General features: G+C 39.9%; 4 protein-coding genes and 28 non-coding genes across 33 annotated transcripts in view; 31 read left to right on the top strand and 1 right to left on the bottom strand.

Annotated features, from left to right (window-relative positions):
* LOC145911681 (uncharacterized) overlaps positions 1 to 7,621 on the bottom strand; it is a 33,307-nt gene extending 25,686 nt beyond the window's left edge. The window contains exon 1 of the mRNA XM_082999094.1: positions 7,550 to 7,621. Within this exon, the coding sequence (XP_082855220.1) occupies positions 7,550 to 7,608 (59 nt within the window). The 5' untranslated portion in view covers positions 7,609 to 7,621. The remainder of the gene's footprint in view (positions 1 to 7,549) is intronic.
* Positions 244 to 315, top strand: Trnam-cau (transfer RNA methionine (anticodon CAU)). The gene has a single exon. It is a non-coding gene; the product is annotated as a tRNA-Met (tRNA).
* Positions 321 to 392, top strand: Trnah-gug (transfer RNA histidin (anticodon GUG)). The gene has a single exon. It is a non-coding gene; the product is annotated as a tRNA-His (tRNA).
* Trnam-cau (transfer RNA methionine (anticodon CAU)) lies at positions 519 to 590 on the top strand. Its single transcript has one exon. It is a non-coding gene; the product is annotated as a tRNA-Met (tRNA).
* Positions 596 to 667, top strand: Trnah-gug (transfer RNA histidin (anticodon GUG)). Its single transcript has one exon. It is a non-coding gene; the product is annotated as a tRNA-His (tRNA).
* On the top strand, positions 794 to 865 carry Trnam-cau (transfer RNA methionine (anticodon CAU)). The gene has a single exon. It is a non-coding gene; the product is annotated as a tRNA-Met (tRNA).
* On the top strand, positions 1,146 to 1,217 carry Trnah-gug (transfer RNA histidin (anticodon GUG)). Its single transcript has one exon. It is a non-coding gene; the product is annotated as a tRNA-His (tRNA).
* Positions 1,696 to 1,767, top strand: Trnah-gug (transfer RNA histidin (anticodon GUG)). Its single transcript has one exon. It is a non-coding gene; the product is annotated as a tRNA-His (tRNA).
* On the top strand, positions 1,894 to 1,965 carry Trnam-cau (transfer RNA methionine (anticodon CAU)). The gene has a single exon. It is a non-coding gene; the product is annotated as a tRNA-Met (tRNA).
* Positions 1,971 to 2,042, top strand: Trnah-gug (transfer RNA histidin (anticodon GUG)). Its single transcript has one exon. It is a non-coding gene; the product is annotated as a tRNA-His (tRNA).
* Trnam-cau (transfer RNA methionine (anticodon CAU)) lies at positions 2,169 to 2,240 on the top strand. Its single transcript has one exon. It is a non-coding gene; the product is annotated as a tRNA-Met (tRNA).
* On the top strand, positions 2,246 to 2,317 carry Trnah-gug (transfer RNA histidin (anticodon GUG)). Its single transcript has one exon. It is a non-coding gene; the product is annotated as a tRNA-His (tRNA).
* Positions 3,346 to 3,417, top strand: Trnah-gug (transfer RNA histidin (anticodon GUG)). Its single transcript has one exon. It is a non-coding gene; the product is annotated as a tRNA-His (tRNA).
* On the top strand, positions 3,544 to 3,615 carry Trnam-cau (transfer RNA methionine (anticodon CAU)). The gene has a single exon. It is a non-coding gene; the product is annotated as a tRNA-Met (tRNA).
* On the top strand, positions 3,621 to 3,692 carry Trnah-gug (transfer RNA histidin (anticodon GUG)). Its single transcript has one exon. It is a non-coding gene; the product is annotated as a tRNA-His (tRNA).
* On the top strand, positions 3,819 to 3,890 carry Trnam-cau (transfer RNA methionine (anticodon CAU)). Its single transcript has one exon. It is a non-coding gene; the product is annotated as a tRNA-Met (tRNA).
* On the top strand, positions 3,896 to 3,967 carry Trnah-gug (transfer RNA histidin (anticodon GUG)). The gene has a single exon. It is a non-coding gene; the product is annotated as a tRNA-His (tRNA).
* Positions 4,369 to 4,440, top strand: Trnam-cau (transfer RNA methionine (anticodon CAU)). The gene has a single exon. It is a non-coding gene; the product is annotated as a tRNA-Met (tRNA).
* Trnah-gug (transfer RNA histidin (anticodon GUG)) lies at positions 4,446 to 4,517 on the top strand. Its single transcript has one exon. It is a non-coding gene; the product is annotated as a tRNA-His (tRNA).
* On the top strand, positions 4,721 to 4,792 carry Trnah-gug (transfer RNA histidin (anticodon GUG)). The gene has a single exon. It is a non-coding gene; the product is annotated as a tRNA-His (tRNA).
* Positions 4,919 to 4,990, top strand: Trnam-cau (transfer RNA methionine (anticodon CAU)). Its single transcript has one exon. It is a non-coding gene; the product is annotated as a tRNA-Met (tRNA).
* Trnah-gug (transfer RNA histidin (anticodon GUG)) lies at positions 4,996 to 5,067 on the top strand. Its single transcript has one exon. It is a non-coding gene; the product is annotated as a tRNA-His (tRNA).
* Trnam-cau (transfer RNA methionine (anticodon CAU)) lies at positions 5,469 to 5,540 on the top strand. The gene has a single exon. It is a non-coding gene; the product is annotated as a tRNA-Met (tRNA).
* Trnah-gug (transfer RNA histidin (anticodon GUG)) lies at positions 5,546 to 5,617 on the top strand. The gene has a single exon. It is a non-coding gene; the product is annotated as a tRNA-His (tRNA).
* Trnah-gug (transfer RNA histidin (anticodon GUG)) lies at positions 6,096 to 6,167 on the top strand. The gene has a single exon. It is a non-coding gene; the product is annotated as a tRNA-His (tRNA).
* On the top strand, positions 6,294 to 6,365 carry Trnam-cau (transfer RNA methionine (anticodon CAU)). The gene has a single exon. It is a non-coding gene; the product is annotated as a tRNA-Met (tRNA).
* Trnah-gug (transfer RNA histidin (anticodon GUG)) lies at positions 6,371 to 6,442 on the top strand. The gene has a single exon. It is a non-coding gene; the product is annotated as a tRNA-His (tRNA).
* Positions 6,921 to 6,992, top strand: Trnah-gug (transfer RNA histidin (anticodon GUG)). Its single transcript has one exon. It is a non-coding gene; the product is annotated as a tRNA-His (tRNA).
* On the top strand, positions 7,196 to 7,267 carry Trnah-gug (transfer RNA histidin (anticodon GUG)). The gene has a single exon. It is a non-coding gene; the product is annotated as a tRNA-His (tRNA).
* A 1,073-nt stretch (positions 7,622 to 8,694) lies between the features above and the next one.
* On the top strand, positions 8,695 to 10,330 carry LOC145911806 (uncharacterized). Its single transcript, XM_082999244.1, has 2 exons — positions 8,695 to 9,166; positions 9,529 to 10,330. The coding sequence occupies exons 1-2, from the start codon at positions 8,747 to 8,749 to the stop codon at positions 9,940 to 9,942; spliced, it is 834 nt and encodes a 277-aa protein (XP_082855370.1). The 5' UTR covers positions 8,695 to 8,746; the 3' UTR covers positions 9,943 to 10,330.
* A 3,020-nt stretch (positions 10,331 to 13,350) lies between these two features.
* Positions 13,351 to 15,251, top strand: LOC145910702 (uncharacterized). The gene is made up of 4 exons (XM_082997897.1): positions 13,351 to 13,455; positions 13,833 to 14,010; positions 14,606 to 14,767; positions 14,929 to 15,251. The coding sequence occupies exons 1-4, from the start codon at positions 13,351 to 13,353 to the stop codon at positions 15,249 to 15,251; spliced, it is 768 nt and encodes a 255-aa protein (XP_082854023.1).
* A 537-nt stretch (positions 15,252 to 15,788) lies between these two features.
* Positions 15,789 to 20,607, top strand: LOC145910483 (dnaJ homolog subfamily A member 3, mitochondrial-like). Of its 2 annotated transcripts, none has more exons than XM_082997623.1 (11): positions 15,789 to 15,954; positions 16,052 to 16,188; positions 16,330 to 16,413; positions 16,547 to 16,756; positions 16,979 to 17,131; positions 17,447 to 17,594; positions 17,860 to 17,924; positions 17,996 to 18,124; positions 18,492 to 18,607; positions 19,108 to 19,202; positions 20,312 to 20,607. In XM_082997623.1, exons 1-11 carry the CDS (start codon positions 15,789 to 15,791, stop codon positions 20,329 to 20,331), a joined length of 1,323 nt encoding a protein of 440 aa, XP_082853749.1. In that variant the 3' UTR covers positions 20,332 to 20,607. The 2 variants fall into 2 exon arrangements, with proteins under 2 accessions (XP_082853749.1, XP_082853748.1); XM_082997622.1 differs by lacking the exon at positions 20,312 to 20,607 and adding an exon at positions 19,545 to 19,992.
* The last annotated feature ends 966 nt before the right edge of the window (positions 20,608 to 21,573 follow it).

A 21,573-nucleotide genomic window follows, 5' to 3' on the forward strand; every position in this document is an offset into this window, starting at 1 on the left:
CATAACCCAGAGGTCGATGGATCGAAACCATCCTCTGCTACATACGCTGTGATCGTATAGTGGTTAGTACTTCACTTTGTGGCCGTGACAACCCAGGTTCGAATCCTGGTCACAGCAAGCTTTTAAGTATTCTTTTTTCTTTCATTTCAATTATTTTGTTCACACTCAAACATAGCATTTCACTTTTCGAAGTTGGAGATGAAAATTTTGGTATTTAATCAGGTTTTGTTTCACCAAGCCAGCAGCAGAGTGGCGCAGCGGAAGCGTGCTGGGCCCATAACCCAGAGGTCGATGGATCGAAACCATCCTCTGCTACATACGCTGTGATCGTATAGTGGTTAGTACTTCACGTTGTGGCCGTGACAACCCAGGTTCGAATCCTGGTCACAGCAAGCTTTTGAGTATTCTTTGTTCTTCAAATTCAAATATTTTGTTCATACTCGAGCAGAGCATTCCACTTTTCGACGTTGGAGGTGAAAATTTGGATATTTAATCAGATTTTCCTTCAACCAGCCAGCAGCAGAGTGGCGCAGCGGAAGCGTGCTGGGCCCATAACCCAGAGGTCGATGGATCGAAACCATCCTCTGCTACATACGCTGTGATCGTATAGTGGTTAGTACTTCACGTTGTGGCCGTGACAACCCAGGTTCGAATCCTGGTCACAGCAAGCTTTTAAGTATTCTTTTTTCTTTCATTTCAATTATTTTGTTCACACTCGAGCAGAGCATTCCACTTTTCGACGTTGGAGGTGAAAATTTGGATATTTAATCAGATTTTCCTTCAACCAGCCAGCAGCAGAGTGGCGCAGCGGAAGCGTGCTGGGCCCATAACCCAGAGGTCGATGGATCGAAACCATCCTCTGCTACATACGCTGTGATCGTATAGTGGTTAGTACTTCACGTTGTGGCCGTGACAACCCAGTTTCGAATCCTGGTCACAGCAAGCTTTTAAGTATTCTTTTTTCTTTCATTTCAATTATTTTGTTCACACTCAAACATAGCATTTCACTTTTCGAAGTTGGAGATGAAAATTTGGGTATTTAATCAGGTTTTGTTTCACCAAGCCCGCAGCAGAGTGGCGCAGCGGAAGCGTGCTGTTCCCATAACCCAGAGGTCGATGGATCGTAACCATCCTCTGCTACGTACGCTGTGATCGTATAGTGGTTAGTACTTCACGTTGTGGCCGTGACAACCCAGGTTCGAATCCTGGTCACAGCAAGCTTTTGAGTATTCTTTGTTTTTCAATTTCAATTATTTTGTTCACACTCAAACATAGCATTCCACTTTTCGAAGTTGGAGATGAAAATTTGGGTATTTAATCAGATTTTGTTTTACCAAGCCAGCAGCAGAGTGGCGCAGCGGAAGCGTGCTGGGCCCATAACCCATAGGTCGATGGATCGAATCCATCCTCTGCTACATACGCTGTGATCGTATAGTGGTTAGTACTTCACGTTGTGGCCGTGACAACCCAAGATCGAATCCTGGTCACAGCAAGCTTTTGAGTATTCTTTGTTCTTCAAATTCAAATATTTTGTTCACACTCGAGCAGAGCATTCCACTTTTCGACATTGGAGGTGAAAATTTGGATCTTTAATCAGATTTTCCTTCAACCAGCCAGCAGCATAGTGGCGCAGCGGAAGCGTGCTGGGCCCATAACCCAGAGGTCGATGGATCGAAACCATCCTCTGCTACATACGCTGTGATCGTATAGTGGTTAGTACTTCACGTTGTGGCCGTGACAACCCAGGTTCGAATCCTGGTCACAGCAAGCTTTTAAGTATTCTTTTTTCTTTCATTTCAATTATTTTGTTCACACTCAAACATAGCATTTCACTTTTCGAAGTTGGAGATGAAAATTTTGGTATTTAATCAGGTTTTGTTTCACCAAGCCAGCAGCAGAGTGGCGCAGCGGAAGCGTGCTGGGCCCATAACCCAGAGGTCGATGGATCGAAACCATCCTCTGCTACATACGCTGTGATCGTATAGTGGTTAGTACTTCACGTTGTGGCCGTGACAACCCAGGTTCGAATCCTGGTCACAGCAAGCTTTTGAGTATTCTTTGTTCTTCAAATTCAAATATTTTGTTCATACTCGAGCAGAGCATTCCACTTTTCGACGTTGGAGGTGAAAATTTGGATATTTAATCAGATTTTCCTTCAACCAGCCAGCAGCAGAGTGGCGCAGCGGAAGCGTGCTGGGCCCATAACCCAGAGGTCGATGGATCGAAACCATCCTCTGCTACATACGCTGTGATCGTATAGTGGTTAGTACTTCACGTTGTGGCCGTGACAACCCAGGTTCGAATCCTGGTCACAGCAAGCTTTTAAGTATTCTTTTTTCTTTCATTTCAATTATTTTGTTCACACTCGAGCAGAGCATTCCACTTTTCGACGTTGGAGGTGAAAATTTGGATATTTAATCAGATTTTCCTTCAACCAGCCAGCAGCAGAGTGGCGCAGCGAAAGCGTGATGTGCCCATAACCCAGAGGTCGATGGATCGAAACCATCCTCTGCTACATACGCTGTGATCGTATAGTGGTTAGTACTTCACGTTGTGGCCGTGACAACCGAGGTTCGAATCCTGGTCACAGCAGGCTTTTGAGTATTCTTTGTTCTTTCATTTCAATTATTTTGTTCACACTCAAACATAGCATTTCACTTTTCGAAGTTGGAGATGAAAATTTGGGTATTTAATCAGGTTTTGTTTCACCAAGCCAGCAGCAGAGTGGCGCAGCGGAAGCGTGCTGGGCCCATAACCCATAGGTCGATGGATCGAATCCATCCTCTGCTACATACGCTGTGATCGTATAGTGGTTAGTACTTCACGTTGTGGCCGTGACAACCCGAGATCGAATCCTGGTCACAGCAAGCTTTTGAGTATTCTTTGTTCTTCAAATTCAAATATTTTGTTCACACTCGAGCAGAGCATTCCACTTTTCGACATTGGAGGTGAAAATTTGGATCTTTAATCAGATTTTCCTTCAACCAGCCAGCAGCATAGTGGCGCAGCGGAAGCGTGCTGGGCCCATAACCCAGAGGTCGATGGATCGAAACCATCCTCTGCTACATACGCTGTGATCGTATAGTGGTTAGTACTTCACGTTGTGGCCGTGACAAACCAGGTTCGAATCCTGGTCACAGCAAGCTTTTAAGTATTCTTTTTTCTTTCATTTCAATTATTTTGTTCACACTCAAACATAGCATTTCACTTTTCGAAGTTGGAGATGAAAATTTTGGTATTTAATCAGGTTTTGTTTCACCAAGCCAGCAGCAGAGTGGCGCAGCGGAAGCGTGATGGGCCCATAACCCAGAGGTCGATGGATCGAAACCATCCTCTGCTACATACGCTGTGATCGTATAGTGGTTAGTACTTCACGTTGTGGCCGTGACAACCCAGGTTCGAATCCTGGTCACAGCAAGCTTTTGAGTATTCTTTGTTCTTCAAATTCAAATATTTTGTTCACACTCGAGCAGAGCATTCCACTTTTCGACGTTGGAGGTGAAAATTTGGATATTTAATCAGATTTTCCTTCAACCAGCCAGCAGCAGAGTGGCGCAGCGGAAGCGTGCTGGGCCCATAACCCAGAGGTCGATGGATCGAAACCATCCTCTGCTACATACGCTGTGATCGTATAGTGGTTAGTACTTCACGTTGTGGCCGTGACAACCCAGGTTCGAATCCTGGTCACAGCAAGCTTTTAAGTATTCTTTTTTCTTTCATTTCAATTATTTTGTTCACACTCGAGCAGAGCATTCCACTTTTCGACGTTGGAGGTGAAAATTTGGATATTTAATCAGATTTTCCTTCAACCAGCCAGCAGCAGAGTGGCGCAGCGGAAGCGTGCTGGGCCCATAACCCAGAGGTCGATGGATCGAAACCATCCTCTGCTACATACGCTGTGATCGTATAGTGGTTAGTACTTCACGTTGTGGCCGTGACAACCCAGGTTCGAATCCTGGTCACAGCAAGCTTTTAAGTATTCTTTTTTCTTTCATTTCAATTATTTTGTTCACACTCAAACATAGCATTTCACTTTTCGAAGTTGGAGATGAAAATTTGGGTATTTAATCAGATTTTGTTTCACCAAGCCAGCAGCAGAGTGGCGCAGCGGAAGTGTGCTGGGCCCATAACCCAGAGGTCGATGGATCGAAACCATCCTCTGCTACATACGCTGTGATCGTATAGTAGTTAGTACTTCACGTTGTGGCCGTGACAACCCAGGTTCGAATCCTGGTCACAGCAAGCTTTTGAGTATTCTTTGTTTTTCAATTTCAATTATTTTGTTCACACTCAAACACAGCATTCCACTTTTCGAAGTTGGAGATGAAAATTTAGGTATTTAATCAGATTTTGTTTCACCAAGCCAGCAGCAGAGTGGCGCAGCGGAAGCGTGCTGGGCCCATAACCCAGAGGTCGATGGATCGAAACCATCCTCTGCTACATACGCTGTGATCGTATAGTGGTTAGTACTTCACGTTGTGGCCGTGACAACCCAGGTTCGAATCCTGGTCACAGCAAGCTTTTGAGTATTCTTTGTTTTTCAATTTCAATTATTTTGTTCACACTCAAACATAGCATTCCACTTTTCGAAGATGGAGATGAAAATTTGGGTATTTAATCAGATTTTGTTTTACCAAGCCAGCAGCAGAGTGGCGCAGCGAAAGCGTGCTGGGCCCATAACCCATAGGTCGATGGATCGAAACCATCCTCTGCTACATACGCTGTGATCGTATAGTGGTTAGTACTTCACGTTGTGGCCGTGACAACCCAGGTTCGAATCCTGGTCACAGCAAGCTTTTAAGTATTCTTTTTTCTTTCATTTCAATTATTTTGTTCACACTCGAGCAGAGCATTCCACTTTTCGACGTTGGAGGTGAAAATTTGGATATTTAATCAGATTTTCCTTCAACCAGCCAGCAGCAGAGTGGCGCAGCGGAAGCGTGCTGGGCCCATAACCCAGAGGTCGATGGATCGAAACCATCCTCTGCTACATACGCTGTGATCGTATAGTGGTTAGTACTTCACGTTGTGGCCGTGACAACCCAGGTTCGAATCCTGGTCACAGCAAGCTTTTAAGTATTCTTTTTTCTTTCATTTCAATTATTTTGTTCACACTCAAACATAGCATTTCACTTTTCGAAGTTGGAGATGAAAATTTGGGTATTTAATCAGGTTTTGTTTCACCAAGCCAGCAGCAGAGTGGCGCAGCGGAAGTGTGCTGGGCCCATAACCCAGAGGTCGATGGATCGAAACCATCCTCTGCTACATACGCTGTGATCGTATAGTGGTTAGTACTTCACGTTGTGGCCGTGACAACCGAGGTTCGAATCCTGGTCACAGCAAGCTTTTGAGTATTCTTTGTTCTTCAAATTCAAATATTTTGTTCACACTCGAGCAGAGCATTCCACTTTTCGACGTTGGAGGTGAAAATTTGGATATTTAATCAGATTTTCCTTCAACCAGCCAGCAGCAGAGTGGCGCAGCGGAAGCGTGCTGGGCCCATAACCCAGAGGTCGATGGATCGAAACCATCCTCTGCTACATACGCTGTGATCGTATAGTGGTTAGTACTTCACGTTGTGGCCGTGACAACCCAGGTTCGAATCCTGGTCACAGCAAGCTTTTGAGTATTCTTTGTTTTTCAATTTCAATTATTTTGTTCACACTCAAACATAGCATTCCACTTTTCGAAGTTGGAGATGAAAATTTGGGTATTTAATCTGATTTTGTTTTACCAAGCCAGCAGCAGAGTGGCGCAGCGAAAGCGTGCTGGGCCCATAACCCATAGGTCGATGGATCGAAACCATCCTCTGCTACATACGCTGTGATCGTATAGTGGTTAGTACTTCACGTTGTGGCCGTGACAACCCAAGATCGAATCCTGGTCACAGCAAGCTTTTGAGTATTCTTTGTTCTTCAAATTCAAATATTTTGTTCACACTCGAGCAGAGCATTCCACTTTTCGACATTGGAGGTGAAAATTTGGATCTTTAACCAGATTTTCCTTCAACCAGCCAGCAGCATAGTGGCGCAGCGGAAGCGTGCTGGGCCCATAACCCAGAGGTCGATGGATCGAAACCATCCTCTGCTACATACGCTGTGATCGTATAGTGGTTAGTACTTCACGTTGTGGCCGTGACAACCCAGGTTCGAATCCTGGTCACAGCAAGCTTTTAAGTATTCTTTTTTCTTTCATTTCAATTATTTTGTTCACACTCAAACATAGCATTCCACTTTTCGAAGTTGGAGATGAAAATTTGGGTATTTAATCAGATTTTGTTTTACCAAGCCAGCAGCAGAGTGGCGCAGCGGAAGCGTGCTGGGCCCATAACCCAGAGGTCGATGGATCGAAACCATCCTCTGCTACATACGCTGTGATCGTATAGTGGTTAGTACTTCACGTTGTGGCCGTGACAACCCAGGTTCGAATCCTGGTCACAGCAAGCTTTTAAGTATTCTTTTTTCTTTCATTTCAATTATTTTGTTCACACTCAAACATAGCATTCCACTTTTCGAAGTTGGAGATGAAAATTTGGGTATTTAATCAGATTTTGTTTTACCAAGCCTGCAGCAGAGTGGCGCAGCGGAAGCGTGCTGGCCCCATAACCCAGAGGTCGATGGATCGAAACCATCCTCTGCTACATACGTTGTGATCGTATAGTGATTAGTACTTCACGTTGTGGCCGTGACAACCCAGGTTCGAATCCTGGTCACAGCAAGCTTTTGAGTATTCTTTGTTCTTCAAATTCAAATATTTTGTTCACACTCGAGCAGAGCATTCCACTTTTCGACGTTGGAGGTGAAAATTTGGGTATTTAATCAGATTTTGTTTCACCAAGCCAGCAGCAGAGTGGCGCAGCGGAAGCGTGCTGGGCCCATAACCCAGAGGTCGACGGATCGAAACCATCCTCTGCTACATACGCTGTGATCGTATAGTGGTTAGTACTTCACGTTGTGGCCGTGACAACCCAGGTTCGAATCCTGGTCACAGCAAGCTTTTAAGTATTCTTTGTTTTTCAATTTCAATTATTTTGTTCACACTCAAACATAGCATTCCACTTTTCGACATTGGAGGTGAAAATTTGGATCTTTAATCAGATTTTCCTTCAACCAGCCAGCAGCATAGTGGCGCAGCGGAAGCGTGCTGGGCCCATAACCCAGAGGTCGATGGATCGAAACCATCCTCTGCTACATACGCTGTGATCGTATAGTGGTTAGTACTTCACGTTGTGGCCGTGACAACCCAGGTTCGAATCCTGGTCACAGCAGGTTCCTTTGTTTTTCTAGGCCGATGGCAGATGGCCATGTAGGAAGTACAGTTAACGGTTGTGTTTTCTCTTGTCTTGTTAAAATTTCCTAAAGCGCATACGTTTGCAATGACAGACGACTAATATCAAGACTAACACTTTATTATATTGAAAGATTAGATTTTTTTAAGTTTCAGTAGCGAATCTTACTCTAAAAAGTTGATTAATAATTACTCTGTACAATTATTTTAAGTTAAATCATTGCTTTAAACTTTCACATAAGCTAGCCATATAGATACTTACAAATGCTTTTGTTCTGGAATATTGGAAATGATGATGAGTTCGATTTGCAGTCTTTCCATCTTTCCGAATATCTTCAACAACTTCCAACGCCAACCAAATGCACGCACCCTCAGCGAAAATTTTACTTTCTCATGCGTATTTGTTACGGCACAGGACTTGTTTTGTTTGCTTTACGCAATAAAAATCGTTCTCGTCACGGTAGCTGCGTTTTGTTGTTGACTGTAAAGATTGACTGAACAAAATTGACTTTCAGAGAAGTAAACACAAAATGGAGGGGGAGATTTTGTTTAATTGAAATACTTGTACTAAATTCATTTTCTGTTACATGAGGTTCGATTTGGGCGCAATAGCCCATTGTTTGAAATATCGAAACTTAAATTGTTTTAAACTGTAAATACAATATACGTAGCTTGAACTACTGAACTTCATTTATGTTTGCTGCTTAGACATTTTTAACTTACTCGAAACATTAGTTGACAAAGAGGAGGTTTGCAAATTGATGGTATTATAAACCTTCCTGCACTAATAAATGTTAAATTTCACATTATATTTACAAACATTTGAATTTAATCTGTATTGTTTATTGTACAGTAGTCATCAGATGTTGTATTACTGTAAATAATATATTTTGGCTTTGTTGTTAATATGAAGTTGTTTTTATTGGACTTTCTGTTGTAATTTTGAATGTTGAACCAGTTTCATGATCACACACAATCTTTACTTTATGACATCACCTGCTGCTTAAACCAAAAAAATACTTAACGAGGCTGTTGATCATCATAAGTATAATCTTTAATGTTTTGAAAAGCAACAGAAATAATATTTTTTCCTAAAATGGTATCGTTTTTGTCTTCCTCTCGCAACTGATGACTTTAAGCTTTGTATGGTTGAAATATATTCAATGTTATGTTTCTGAATTATTGTCAAGGAAGCATTGATTGTTTGTGTCTTAATTAAAATCACAAGTGGTGGTTGTTTGAAGTGCAGTCCATTTTATTAGCGATATACTTACTGACAATTGCTTTAAAAGCAACTACTTTGTCATTAAAACTTTGATGTATATATAAAAGGGCTTGTTTTATATTTAAACATATGCACAATGGAAGGCCTAATAACAGGTTACTTTTTGTCATACTTACAGCTCTAGAAGGATATCAATGTTTGTGGAATAAGCTTTGTTTTTACACAAGATCAGCAATGGCCGAAAACCTGGAAAATCAACTTTGCAGTAAATTTACCACAGTTGTCATTCTCGGTTTGGGGGGAAACACCGAGCGAATCGGTCGCGCTGATGCTCGCGCGTTGCGTGAAACAATATTCGGACTCGATTACGAATCATCACAACTGAAGATTTTCACAAATTATTCCACTGTTTTCCACGAGATGGCGGATACGCGCGACGAAGAATTGTTGAAAGAAATTGTTGATGAAGTTACGTCGACCCCCAAATGCGACAGGGTCGGTTTGGTTATTTTTGCGCACAGTCACGGCGCCAAAATGCTCGACATAGCCCTGCAGAAAATTGCTTCTGAAACTCCAGATTATCAAACGCTCGCGAGGAACATGGCGATTGTGACGCTGGGTGGCGTAACGTTCATCAAGCCAAGCATGGCACGGGTCGGTTTTTAACTAGTTTACAACGTGCCTTTTGGAGCACTTTGTATGCAAGATTTTCAAATTCTGCTGCAATCATCGAACTAGTTTTAAAGTAAATAATTCAAACGTACAAAATTCGTACAAGATGTTTTTTGAACGTAAAACTATGTTCATAACCTTCTGAAGCACTCAACATTTTTAATCTGCTACGATTATGGAACTAGTCTTATTTTAAAAGTAAATAGTTCAAATGTTGTGTAAAAAAATCCTACCGACCGAGCGATCAATAGTTTTGTTGCTGTTCTCGACTGCGCATTATAAATCGGTGATTGGTTGGCCATCTTGGCCAAGTGTGCGTGATGTTAAACTTTTTTTTTGTGCAGGTCGTGATGAACGTGGATTGTGAGAATGATTATCACTCCAAAGTAGCTGTGAAAGTTGGAATGGGAAGTCACGAAGAAGAATTTATGAAAATCGGACCAATCAAAGACAACACGTGCATGTGTTGTATTCCAAAACCGACAGAGGACCATTCACACATAACAAACGAACCAACCCCTCCCGAAGCAGCCAACACCAACTCTGGTTTTGGGTTTAAAACGTTTGTGAAGTTTATACCTCAGTTTTTTCACTCAACGAAGGTCACGGGTCATTACATGAGCGATTACGTCTTGTGCACGAAATGGCGAAAAGAATTGCAACGTAAGCTTGGTATTTATAACCCTAGTCAATGCGCATGCGCGGAAAGATCTTCCGGAGAGGCAGAGACTCACGCAACGCCGGATGGAAATCTTTAATGATTTGTTTGCAGCCAATTTCCTGCGCTTCAATATTCAGAAGCTGTTGATCAATATTAACAATGTATGCTGAATTTATGTTGTTTCACTGTGGAATTACCGAAAATTTGTAACGCTTTTATAACTAAAGGCAATCGAAAATTCCTCTTTATGATCGAATAAAAATTTTCAATTTTTTGTCTAAAAACTATGTAAAAATGCTTTCAATTCCTGGTGTTGTTATTACTTTTTTCTCCACCGCTATTACTGTGATCTGTGCGAAACTTTGCTTTTGCTCGCCTGTAATTTCCTAATTTATGTGTGTTGTCTTGGTGCAAGTCGCACATTATTTATGTAGAATTTGTTGCGAGTGGTTGGTAGGGAATTTAAATTATTTCTGTTCACTGTTGATTGTCTGAATATGCAGGGAAACCTGTGTACAAGAATTAGTCTTGTATTGATTTCTAAGGCAGGGTTTTTTCAACGCTGGTCTATGACCTACTCCTGGATGCCAAGAGGTGTTTTCCGGGGGCCACGAACAACATTCTTATTTCAATGATGAGCAGGGAGCCACGAGGCTTGAGCATTGCTGTATGGCATGAAACATAAAAGGTTGAGAAACCCTGTGTCGTGGGGTCGGATAGGAAAACCAATAATCTAACGTTTAATATTGAATCTAAAACTTTGTTCAATCGTAAGATATTGACTGGAAGAAAAAAAAATTATTTTTTACAACAGACAAATTTATAATATTGTATTTAATTATTCTGTCCTCCTCCTGGCACACTAAAAGGTAACTTTTATCAACCGTTGAAACGTATCGCCTGCTGTTTAGCTGTAGGCTTCGTAAACCTTACGACCTGGTGGTCAAAGCCTATTTTCAGTTTTCACGTTTAACTGTGTCGGAAAAACAGAAGAATTAAAAACAAACTTGTTTGTGTTTTTCGAGCTAAGACATACTGGTATTATTGATACGTCACAAACAACTAAAACCATTACCGGACTCCAATGCTATTTTGTCCGTTCAATCTGTGTTGTTTTTTGCTTGTATTTACCAAATCCTGCTTTGTTGAAAGGAAGATTTATTTTACGACCAGTTTCGTCGTTAAATCTGCTTTGAGGATCGCGTTTGACTTGTTGGAATTTGTCGCTAAAATAAACCATAAAGCAGGCATTAATCACCTTGTTTTCGTGTTGAATTCTATTCTTTTACTACCTATGTGGTTTAACTGATGCGTTTAACACGATCAATATTAAGACAATATTATCAGGCCGTTTATTTAAATGCCCTTGTTGAAGGATGTGGATTTCATCGTATGCTAAGAGGTTGCAATACACTTACCCGTACATGGTCAATAAGTAAGCCACAGTTAATCCTTTTACCCCCCTTAATTTATGCTCACCACATCCAGTACAGCTCGTAAGCGAACAAAGGTCATTTAATGCTTAAAGCGAGCGCGGGGATTAAAATAGGCGAATACCTTTTGGCAACAAAAGGAAAATTCACTGCCGCTCTCTGTTCAATAATAAATTCTCTTATCGAAATTGCTGTTTTATATCCTTACTATAGGGTCTATAATAGATTGTGTTAAGCGTATACGAGCACAGGAACAATGCTTGGTTCGGCAGCAAGTCGTTCACCACGTATAGTGTCTGTGGAACATGGTAGTTTGGGATGAGTTTTCGTAACAAGCAAAAGTGACAAATGTTGAGAATTGTAAAACACATAGACGTGGCAATGGATGCAAAAACAGTAATATGGTTTCTTGCCATTGTTGCGATTGGAAGTGGGATTTCTTCGATTTTAACTGCACACTTAGTCAAGGTAAGACTGAATCGGAATATTTAAGTTTGGTTGCAGATTCAAAGAGAATTGAAGTCGTTTTTCTACACACTCGGTGTTCTATAATCCAGTGCCAAACAACCTTTGTTGTATAAATGGCAGCGTTGGTGGCTAAATCAACATTGGAGAGCATATTTACGACCCGCATTCAAAGTTGTTTTTTTGTTTCAGACTGGCCACTTAAAAGTATTGGCACAAACTTCTCCCTCATCAGGTGCTACACATAAGTTCGTGCCAATAAAGTTTTTAAGTGGTCAGTCTGTCAAAAATAGTCAACCAACAATTGCAGTCGTGCAGTTTAGTGCAATTGGCATTAGGATTTAAACTTATCTTTATTTGAATACAGAAGCAACCACTGGGATCGCGTGTGTCCGGGTCGTTGCGGGCCATGTCCTTCTTCTTTTTGCTCCTCTTCTTCGCAAACCTTCTGGTTTTCTGTGTAAACAAATATAAATCCAACAACCAGAAGAGCTGGGATTCGACGTACAGCGCCACAATCCTCGTAGACCGACGTAAAGTCGATGCTGACGTGCAAGTGACTGAGGTTTGATCAAACCTCCCGCATGTTGTTGTTTGTTGTCGTTCAAGACGATTCGCAAAATGGAAAACTTTTGCATTGGTCCAAATTTTTGAACAAACGAAATTTGACTGGATTTTTTTGAGTAACGAATCATGTCAGTTGATGTTTTTGAAAATATTGTACGCCTGTGACAATTTTTTTGAACAAAAGAAGTTGATTCGAAACCGATGACGACGTGACACGAAACTTGAGCCGCCGTTAAATAATAATCGGAAATATTTTGAGTTCAAAACGTGCATTTTTACGAAGAATTTCGTCGACACGTCTGGTGACGTCATATTTCCGATGTAATGCCTGGTGAGGTTCGCACTAAAAAGTGTATGTGCGTGCAGTCAATCGTGTCGCTTTTTGAGCATTACAAGGATTTGATGTAAAAAAAAGTTTACTTTGCAGAAGGTTCATTTGCCACCAAATATTTTCACCAACGGAATACGGAATTTTAGAAATAAAAATATTTGAATCATTAATTTTAACATATTTCAATAGCATTAGTGCAAGGATTGTTGGCAGCTGGCTTGTGTAGTGTTAAAAGTGTTTGCATTATGACAAGGCAACGACAGGCAAGCAATGATCGATTAGCTCGCAGCGCAAACCGAAAGATCGGAAACTAAGGTTGATGTTTCGGTCTCTTTGCTTCCAATATTATCAAGTTTAATATGAAAGGTATTGAGAATGGTGGGGTCATTATTGGATTCTTAATTTTACTTCAGAGAGAGCATTTGTTGATGAAGGCATGAGGGAATTTTATTTGAATTGAGTTTCGCTTCTGTGGTTTATTACCATGCTAGCTCAGAAAACTACCCACAAAATTTTATTACCGCATTTAGGCGTAGTCTTGAATTAGCACAGGGTTTATGACAAAAAGGCTCGTCCGTTTCGCTTAACGTTCTTTGCTAACAAGTGGTGCGGTATAAGGCTCAGTGAATAATAAGGAATAACTAGAACATCGAGTTCGTTGTGTTCAGAATTAAATTGCCAATATAGGCAAGTATTGGTAACACGTGATATGGCGTCCGGAAATAAAACGGCAGTTGTGATTGGGTTTCTGTCAATGTCTTTTATTGCCTTGGTGATTGGACTTACGGCCCTTGTGACTGACCAGTGGATGACGGTAGGTGTTTTCATTTAAAGCCCGGTTAACTATGTGTCTTAGAAAGATCCCTCATACGCTCACTTTCCTTCTCATTTTCCTCTGGTATTTAATAGCTCATAAATATATGCCATGTGGTAACCTTACTTAAAAATGCCGCAATTCATTCATGTCTTACATTTGATAAGGCAGGTGTCACACTTTTTCCATTGCCAAGGTTGGCCTGCCCCGCTAAAAAGGCCCTTGCAGACGATCTCCGTGAATATACAAATCATTTGGTTAACAGTGGCATCGAAATAGCAAAGTGGCATTCACCCGACATGTTAGAGTGAAGCACGAAAAACACCCAATTCTGTTAAGTTTCCGAAACCTCTATGATAAATATCGTCCATTATCAGGTTTGCATTGATACGAATAAGTTCTTGGACATTCTCATGAGTAATCACGATGACGTCGGAATTTCCGAATCGACCATGAAGTTTCTGTACAAGATCTACCACGACACGGGCATGTGTTTTAATATCGGTGTATTTCGGGCTACATTAGGACTGGGCGATACACGGCTGTCATTGCCAAGTAAGTGTATAAACCTAACAGTATTCCAATGCTGTTTTGTAACCGTGTATTCCTTACATAAAATAAGACAAAGGCCTCATCGATGTTAATGAGTCCATGGCATAATGATCAAGGATTTTTTACTGCGCCACATAGCAATAGAGATGTTGTGGTCTGCCGCAGAATCAAGGACGGTTTGTGTCACATATTGGTTAATAATTACCACTCTTGGCGGTTAAAGTGCAAAGCTAACATTAGCTGCTCCGTGGAACCTGCTATGCCACTGTTTCTAATCTTTTCACATGTTTTTGTGATCTACGAATCAACAAAACCTGTTCGCGTCACAGCTATATACAAGTTTGAATACTCGACCACAGTGATGGTGGCGGTGGTGACTGAAAAGGACTTCAATCGTCCTCCTGTCAACATCAACCGATAAAACAACTATTTTTTCCTCCCTATAATCTGATTGTTAATATACATTGATTGTTTGTGGAATAAACTGACTGGCTGATTGATCTTCAGTAGAACTTTTTATTTACAAATATTAGTCGCTGTACTGAATCACAGCAGCTTCGATCATCTCATACAAAATATTTCATTTGCTTTATTCTAGTGACAGAAATGGACATCTACAACACTTTGTGTCGCGGTCTGTTGATGCTGGGACTGGTGATCCTTCTTATTGGCTTCGTCTTTCTCTGCAGAAACAAGAATATCAATTCTCTGAAACGTTATAACGAACTTCAAATCATAACTATGTTTATATTTATTGGAGGTAAATAACCTGTTTAGTCTGGCCACCTATTAGGCCTACCCGAATTAAGGTTATTTTGTCAATTATAAACATAATCTGAAACTTGAGATTGTGCGTCCAGTAGCAGGACATTGTTCGTCATTATACTTTACCATAACGTGAAGCATTTTTTATGATTTCAGGTTTTTTGTTGACCGCCTGTATGGTATTATACACAGCAACAAACTATGAAATCGTCAAAAACCCGGAAAAGTTTTACAGCATATTTGAGACAGAGGTCGTGGAAGTATTTACCAGAGAGCCCTGGTCCGGAGCCTACAACCAAACAAAGGTGGTCCTGGACGAATCACACCCACATTTTGGCTACTCTTATATATTGGGCTGGGTGGCTACTGCCATGGTTACTGCCAGTTACCATGTAGGGTTTGTGGCCCTGGCTTTATTGCATGACCGATTTGTTAAATCCAGTATCATGTACAGCAGTATGATTAATGAACAAGAGTAAAACTTTTCTATTTTCCACTCTTATTGTTTTTATTTCATTGGTATTTTCAAAGTTCTCATTAATTATCCACTGCGTGCAGCATTAGGTTTTTATTCATTTGCAGATTATTTGCCATTTCAAATAATTATTTTTTCCCATTTTTGTCAAGGGAAACAAGAAAACAATTTAAATTCAATAAAACTGTACATATTTAAGCTTTACGTGTTTTTGCAAATAAAAGTTTTGTGTCCCCGTTATATGAAGAAAGTACATGTGATTGCCGGTGATTTTTCTGGAATACTTCAACAATCCGCAGCTACAAAAGCTTCGCCGCACCAGACCAGAAACTGATTATTTTAGTCAATGCTTAAAGTTTTTGTCATTTGTAAGCAATGACACGCCGCTAAAAGGACGGCTTAAACTAAGAGTGTTATATTTACAAATAGAAAATAACAAAAAGAAAGCGGGCTGTGTCGCTTGGTAAACAATGTTTCGTAGAAAATTCTCGTACAAACACGTTTCCGTTGTGCAGGTCCGGATAAATACGCAGTGAGCAAAATGTCTGCGCTCAGGCGAACGTGTGATGTAATTCGTGTTTGTAAAAATATTAAAAATGTCAGTGAAAGTGGACTTTTGTACGCTTCTCAATGTCACAAGTCCAGTCGCAAATATTTCCACTTTATTTCTCATTCAAAAAGATGTCAAAAATTGTTGCAAAACAATGGTAAGTCGCTATTTAAAATTTGCACCTATAATTAATTGCCCAATTTTTAAATCAAATTGAAAACCTTCTAACACAAATTTTCTGATTGCATCTGCAGAATACTTTGCACAGAACCTTGCAGCAATTTCCGCAATACACACTTCATCGATAAATTTTGCTAACAAAGATTATTACAAAGTTCTCGGAGTGTCAAAAAATGCAACACAAAAAGAAATCAAAAAATCTTATTACCAGGTATTTTTACATGTAGCAAAACTTGTATTTTAACAGTTTTATTAAATTTTTTGCCAACTTAAGTCTAATAGTGTTGGATGCCTTATTGTTTAGCAGCTGAGCAGTATTGCGTATTAGTTTAAATGTGAAATGTTTTGTTAGTTGGCAAAAAAATTTCATCCTGACACCAACAAAGGAGATAAAAATGCTTCAAAAAAGTTTTCAGAAGTTGCTGAGGCTTATGAGGTATGTTAGATTGGAGGTAATGAATGTTTGAGCAAACATGTGTTTACAGAATTTCACCGTAACTTCCTGGTTAATGTCACAGTGAAATTTTTTTTTATCCTCTACAACCTTTAATAACACACTTTATCATTAGGTTTTGGGAGATGACACCAAGCGACAACAATATGATATACTTGGAAGCAGTGGTTACCAAGCCAACCAACAGGGCCACTCACATTGGGGTGCTCAGGGTTTTGGGGGCCATATGGACCCTGAAGATTTATTTCGAAAAATATTTGAAGAGTTCTCTGGTGGGCAGTCAAGGGCGGGATTTGAAGATTTTAGGGAGTTTGCCCCGTTAGAAGTAAAAACACATTGTTACATACTTATGTGCTCCTGTATGTCATCCTATGTGTAATATTCTTACCAAAACCTATACAATTGCAAACAGAATCTAATAATTTTATTCATGTTTCTTCTGCAAAACAGAAAATCACTTCTACTTTACGTGACTAAAGAAGCAAATATCAAATTAAATATGCTTTGCAATACATAAACATGAAAAACCTGTTTGATATTTAATCAGGTTTTCATGGATCTGACATTTTCTGAGGCCGCTAAAGGAGCAAACAAAACCTTAAACATTGACATGATGGACACTTGCCCGTCGTGCAAAGGAAAAGGGAATGAGCCTGGAACAAAAGTGACCAAATGTGGACATTGTGGTGGAAGTGGAACGGTGAGTAACGACTTTTGATGTTGATGTGCACTGGGGAAATGTTCTCATCATGTTAAATAAGACACACATCGTTATGAACAACTTTACCAAAAATGGTCAATACAAAGCTCGGTAAAGTAAATGAAATGATGTCAAAATTTTAAAACACAATCAATAAAAAAACTGTTTACTCAGTTTAAAAAAAGGTAATTTTAATCACCATGCTTTGTGTCTATCTCAGTTAGTTGGTTAGTTTATGATTCCAAAAGCAAGAACAAAAATTAATGCATAAAAGGTTCCAAAGGTAATGTTTGAACTTTCTCCATCTTTTTACAGGAACAAATTGTAACCGGACCCTTTGTAATGCGTTCAACGTGCAGGAGGTGCAAAGGCACCGGCAAACTCATCACATATCCATGTGTAAAGTGCAAAGGCAAAGGACAAGTTAAACAAAACAAAGCTATCACAGTGCCTGTTCCAGCAGGTGAGGCCCCTATACACATGTAACATGCACAATGTAGTGTAAAAATACTGGCGCCCAGTATCCCAAAAAGCTAAGAGGACCACTATGTGTGGTGCATATTTCAACCTTGAAAACGTCATCTGCTTTGTTTTATGTAAAGATCCATGCTAAACATAGAAAAGTGAAATTTTTGCCTTTTTTAACCTTGTCCGAATGCATAAAAAAATTCCTTTTCAAAAAAAATTATTGCACACTTTATTTTTTAAACTTTATTTGTTTTGTTCAGGAATTGAGGACAAACAAACTGTCCGGATGCAAGTTGGAACGAGGGAAATTTTTATAACGTTTAGGGTAAAAAATTGTTCTTGTAAACTTACCACAAAATACAAAAAATCAAAGTTATCATTGATATTTTGTTGTAGGTTGGAACAAGTCGATTGTTTCGTCGTCAAGGTGCAGATGTTCATTCCGATGTTGAAATCTCTATAGCACAAGCAGCACTAGGTGGCACTATACGAGTGCCTGGAGTCCACAGTGACACCCAACTTGTTGTAAGTTCCACAGATGAATTCAGTGCTTTAAATTTTGCTCTATCACAATTTGTTGGTTGTGTTTGCATGTGGTATGCTACACATACAGACTAGTGCACTGGGTTTACCGGATTTGCAGCCAATTAAGATCAGCCATTTTTTCCAGCATGTCGGAGCGAGATGTTAAACCAAGCTCTCATTGAGGTTTTAACTCGCGATCCTGGGCTAACCAGGCCCAATGCTCTACCAATTGAGGCTAGGACAAATGGTTTTCAGAATTTTTTTAGCTTTTTGAAATTAGATTACAATTAAACTTAACTGGTTGACCAAATCCGACTACACAACCGTACAATCAGAAAGATAAAATCAGACAAACTTTTGGTTCCAGATTCCCCCTGGAACAAACTCACACGAAAGATTCGAATTTCCCGGGCAAGGTATTAAGAAAGTCAACAGTTATGGTTTTGGAATACATTACGTCCATGTTAAGATCAAGATACCAAAGTAAGTTCTTGTTTTGAAATTCATTCACTATTCTGTTACAATCACGATGAGGATTTCCACCTTTTATACCGCAGGAAATATTAGTTTCCAAGTTTGTGGAACCAAAGTTACTTGCAACTGATTTCATAATAATGTATGGAAATGTTTCAAGGTCAAATACAACGATATTTATTCCTACTGTTATTTAAAGTTTAATAAAAAGACTGAATTCCATTTACAAACTTTTCACACATATTTGGCCCAAGATATCGTTGTTCATCAAAACCAAAATATTGTTTGAATCATAACGGACGGTTTTATGTATATTTAATACAAACAAAACATAGCATGAAGTTCTCAACCATTGTATCGGCAATTTTGTTTGTATCAAAATATCCTTTGTGTAAAGTAATGCAATTTTACTGGGCGCCAAAATTGTTGTAGTTTTCTTTTTTCTAAAAAGTTGCCTGGTGGCGTAGCACCGGATGCAGGATTCTAAATTATTGTACGATTCGTCACAGAGTTCTGACGTCACGACAGAGAGAATCCTTACTTGAATTTACCGAGGATGACGAAGAATTTGACGGAACCGTTGAAGGACATCACCCAACAGAAAGTAAGTGACGAGAAGCAGATAATTGTTGTAAATGGTATCGTTAGAAAGCGGTGACGGCTTACACTGGCCCATTGTTTTCCTTGTATTATAGAAAGTAAAAGGGAAATTCTAGCAAACTAATTAAAATCCAACCCAGCCTTCGGTTAATTATAATGTTCCCGTCTAATAGTTATGCAATTTTGTCAGGATGTAAAATATAACGGTGGAAAATGTTGTTTGCGTCTGGTTCGGTTAAAAATATCGAATGTGACTGTTATTTAAACGTACCAAGACTTGCCGTTGGCAAAAGAACCAAGACTGTCATATTCGAGCTAAATTGAAAGCGGTTTCTCCTTTTCTCAGAAAAAGTCGAAACGAAGAAATCTTCGCGAGTCGACACAGAAAAGGAGAAATCGGATGAGAGCAGCGAAGGCGAAAATCCCGGATTTTTTTCCAAAATAAAGAAATCGATTTTCGGTTGACGTTGCGCATCACGTGATGCGTTTAGATAATTGTGATTGGCTGGTTTAAATTTTGCGTAGAAACTTGTGTCGTCTTTCACTACGTTTTAGGATTCTTGTTGAAAATATATTTAATCCGGTTTTCGTTTCAACTCCTCCGCAATTTTGTTGAATTCTTCTCAGTGTTTGAGGAACTATTGTGGGGAACCACCTTGTATGCTAATAAACATGCTGTGAAAAAATTTTAAAACGAAACATCCAACAACGTCATACTTAAAGACAATTTATTTTCTGTGTATTACTTGATGTATTCGTAGACAGACCTGAAGAAGCGTTTCTATTTGTAAGCCCAAGGTCATAGCATCGTTTAAGTAAATGTTTTGCGTAAAGTTGCGGACATCGGGAATATTTGCGCCTGAAAAGCCATGCTCCTGAAGGTCCTTCTGACACCATGTAGCGTTTATTCGCCAAGCCAAGCAGTTCCAAAGAGAAGGTCACATTGCATTGATCGTTCATATATATATATGCGTGTGCGACACCTAGTGGGTTTGTGCATAGAAATAACACCACAATACTCGGCGAAATGCTGGAGGACCAACAGTAACCCCAGAAACTTGTGCAAGATACAATAAACTTTAAGCTAATACTTTTCTTTTTTTGTTTTTGTAGAAAAATCGTCGAAGGAATGAGGCCACGAACTCTACTTCTGTGCAAATATAGACCATTCTCCCTTGCAGCTTCCCGTCTTTTTTGTTGTAAACCCGTTTAATTTTTCCTCGCAAACCATGCCTGTTTAACGTAAGCAAGGAGACAACATATACAGCAAAAAATAAGCTTCAGTCCTTCTCATTTGGAGGTCTCAACTCCATGTTGTACTTTTAAGTAAACGCAAGCTGCCATCGTGGGTAACTATGTATGTCTGGAACTAATGTAAATTGTCTCGCTTTCATTTTGCCGCAAATAAAACAAATAAGTGTTGGAAATTGATCGTTTCCTGCATCTTATACGGCCCCGTGATCTGTTAAACAATACTGCTGCTAACTATATTCAAAGTTTGCGATGTTGGACCGTTGTTGCTCGACTGGGAATAAGAACTGCTAAAAATTTGTGCGACTTCCGCTAGATGTCGCTAATGTACCACTTGTAAACTGCGCGATATACCAAGAAAAAAAACCTGATCGGGATTCGTGCCCAGGATATGTGAGTTCAAATCCCGGTGCGGTCAAAATAAAAACGAATATATTCGGCAAAAAAATTAAATAAATCGGCATTGGGACTTCAAGTTATTTTGACTCAACATCTTGTTTTTCTTTGGAGCTGCGTGACGAAACGATGTCTGCGTGATTTTGTCAACAACAATTTACGAACTCATGCGACGTGAGACGGTTTCGATGTGACGCATTTCTAACCTTGACACGTCATCGTGTCCACGCATTCCCTGTACTGGTTTAAAGTTTTTGTTCCTCGGTGAGAAATCAGATGTTTACCAACCAGTGTTTAATGTAAATATTTATCAAGTGAGTGGAGGTTTCGAAATCGTGGGAATTTTGTTATCGTGAAAGAATGAATTACGATCGTACTCCGATCTTCGCTAATTGGACTTAAGTCTTGGTTTTATTCACATTTTGTGCGGTTCACGAAAGCGTTTGTGTTCTGAGCTCAATAAAAACATGTGAATATCTTTTGTCACTTCCAGTGATAAATTTTAATAATTTTTAACCTAGTTTATTTAATGTTGATCTGAGGCCCGTTGTGCATTTTCTGGGAGGAGATGACAAAACAAAACTGTTGATCTCTGCTCCGTAGCGTGGTTGGCAACAGGAAAACCGTAGTTACGTATTCTTAAACCTCTAATAAACAAAAGTAAACGACTGCGGGGAATTTGTTACGCAGACCTGGTCGGTGGTAATAGGCTTGTGGAGGCCGTCGCG

Source organism: Ascidia mentula, chromosome 8 (genome assembly GCF_947561715.1).
Source record: "Ascidia mentula chromosome 8, kaAscMent1.1, whole genome shotgun sequence".
Taxonomy (NCBI): Eukaryota; Metazoa; Chordata; class Ascidiacea; order Phlebobranchia; family Ascidiidae; genus Ascidia; species Ascidia mentula.

Coding starts and splice junctions, on each gene's coding strand:
- LOC145911806 (XM_082999244.1), top strand. CDS start 8,747: ATGGCCGAAAACCTGGAAAATCAACTTTGCAGTAAATTTACCACAGTT. Junction 9,167..9,528: donor TCAAGCCAAGCATGGCACGG/GTCGGTTTTTAA, acceptor TTTTTTGTGCAG/GTCGTGATGAACGTGGATTG.
- LOC145910702 (XM_082997897.1), top strand. CDS start 13,351: ATGGCGTCCGGAAATAAAACGGCAGTTGTGATTGGGTTTCTGTCAATG. Junction 14,011..14,605: donor TACACGGCTGTCATTGCCAA/GTAAGTGTATAA, acceptor GCTTTATTCTAG/TGACAGAAATGGACATCTAC. Junction 14,768..14,928: donor TATGTTTATATTTATTGGAG/GTAAATAACCTG, acceptor TTATGATTTCAG/GTTTTTTGTTGACCGCCTGT.
- LOC145910483 (XM_082997622.1), top strand. CDS start 15,789: ATGTCTGCGCTCAGGCGAACGTGTGATGTAATTCGTGTTTGTAAAAAT. Junction 15,955..16,051: donor AAAATTGTTGCAAAACAATG/GTAAGTCGCTAT, acceptor TTGCATCTGCAG/AATACTTTGCACAGAACCTT. Junction 16,757..16,978: donor GGGAGTTTGCCCCGTTAGAA/GTAAAAACACAT, acceptor ATATTTAATCAG/GTTTTCATGGATCTGACATT.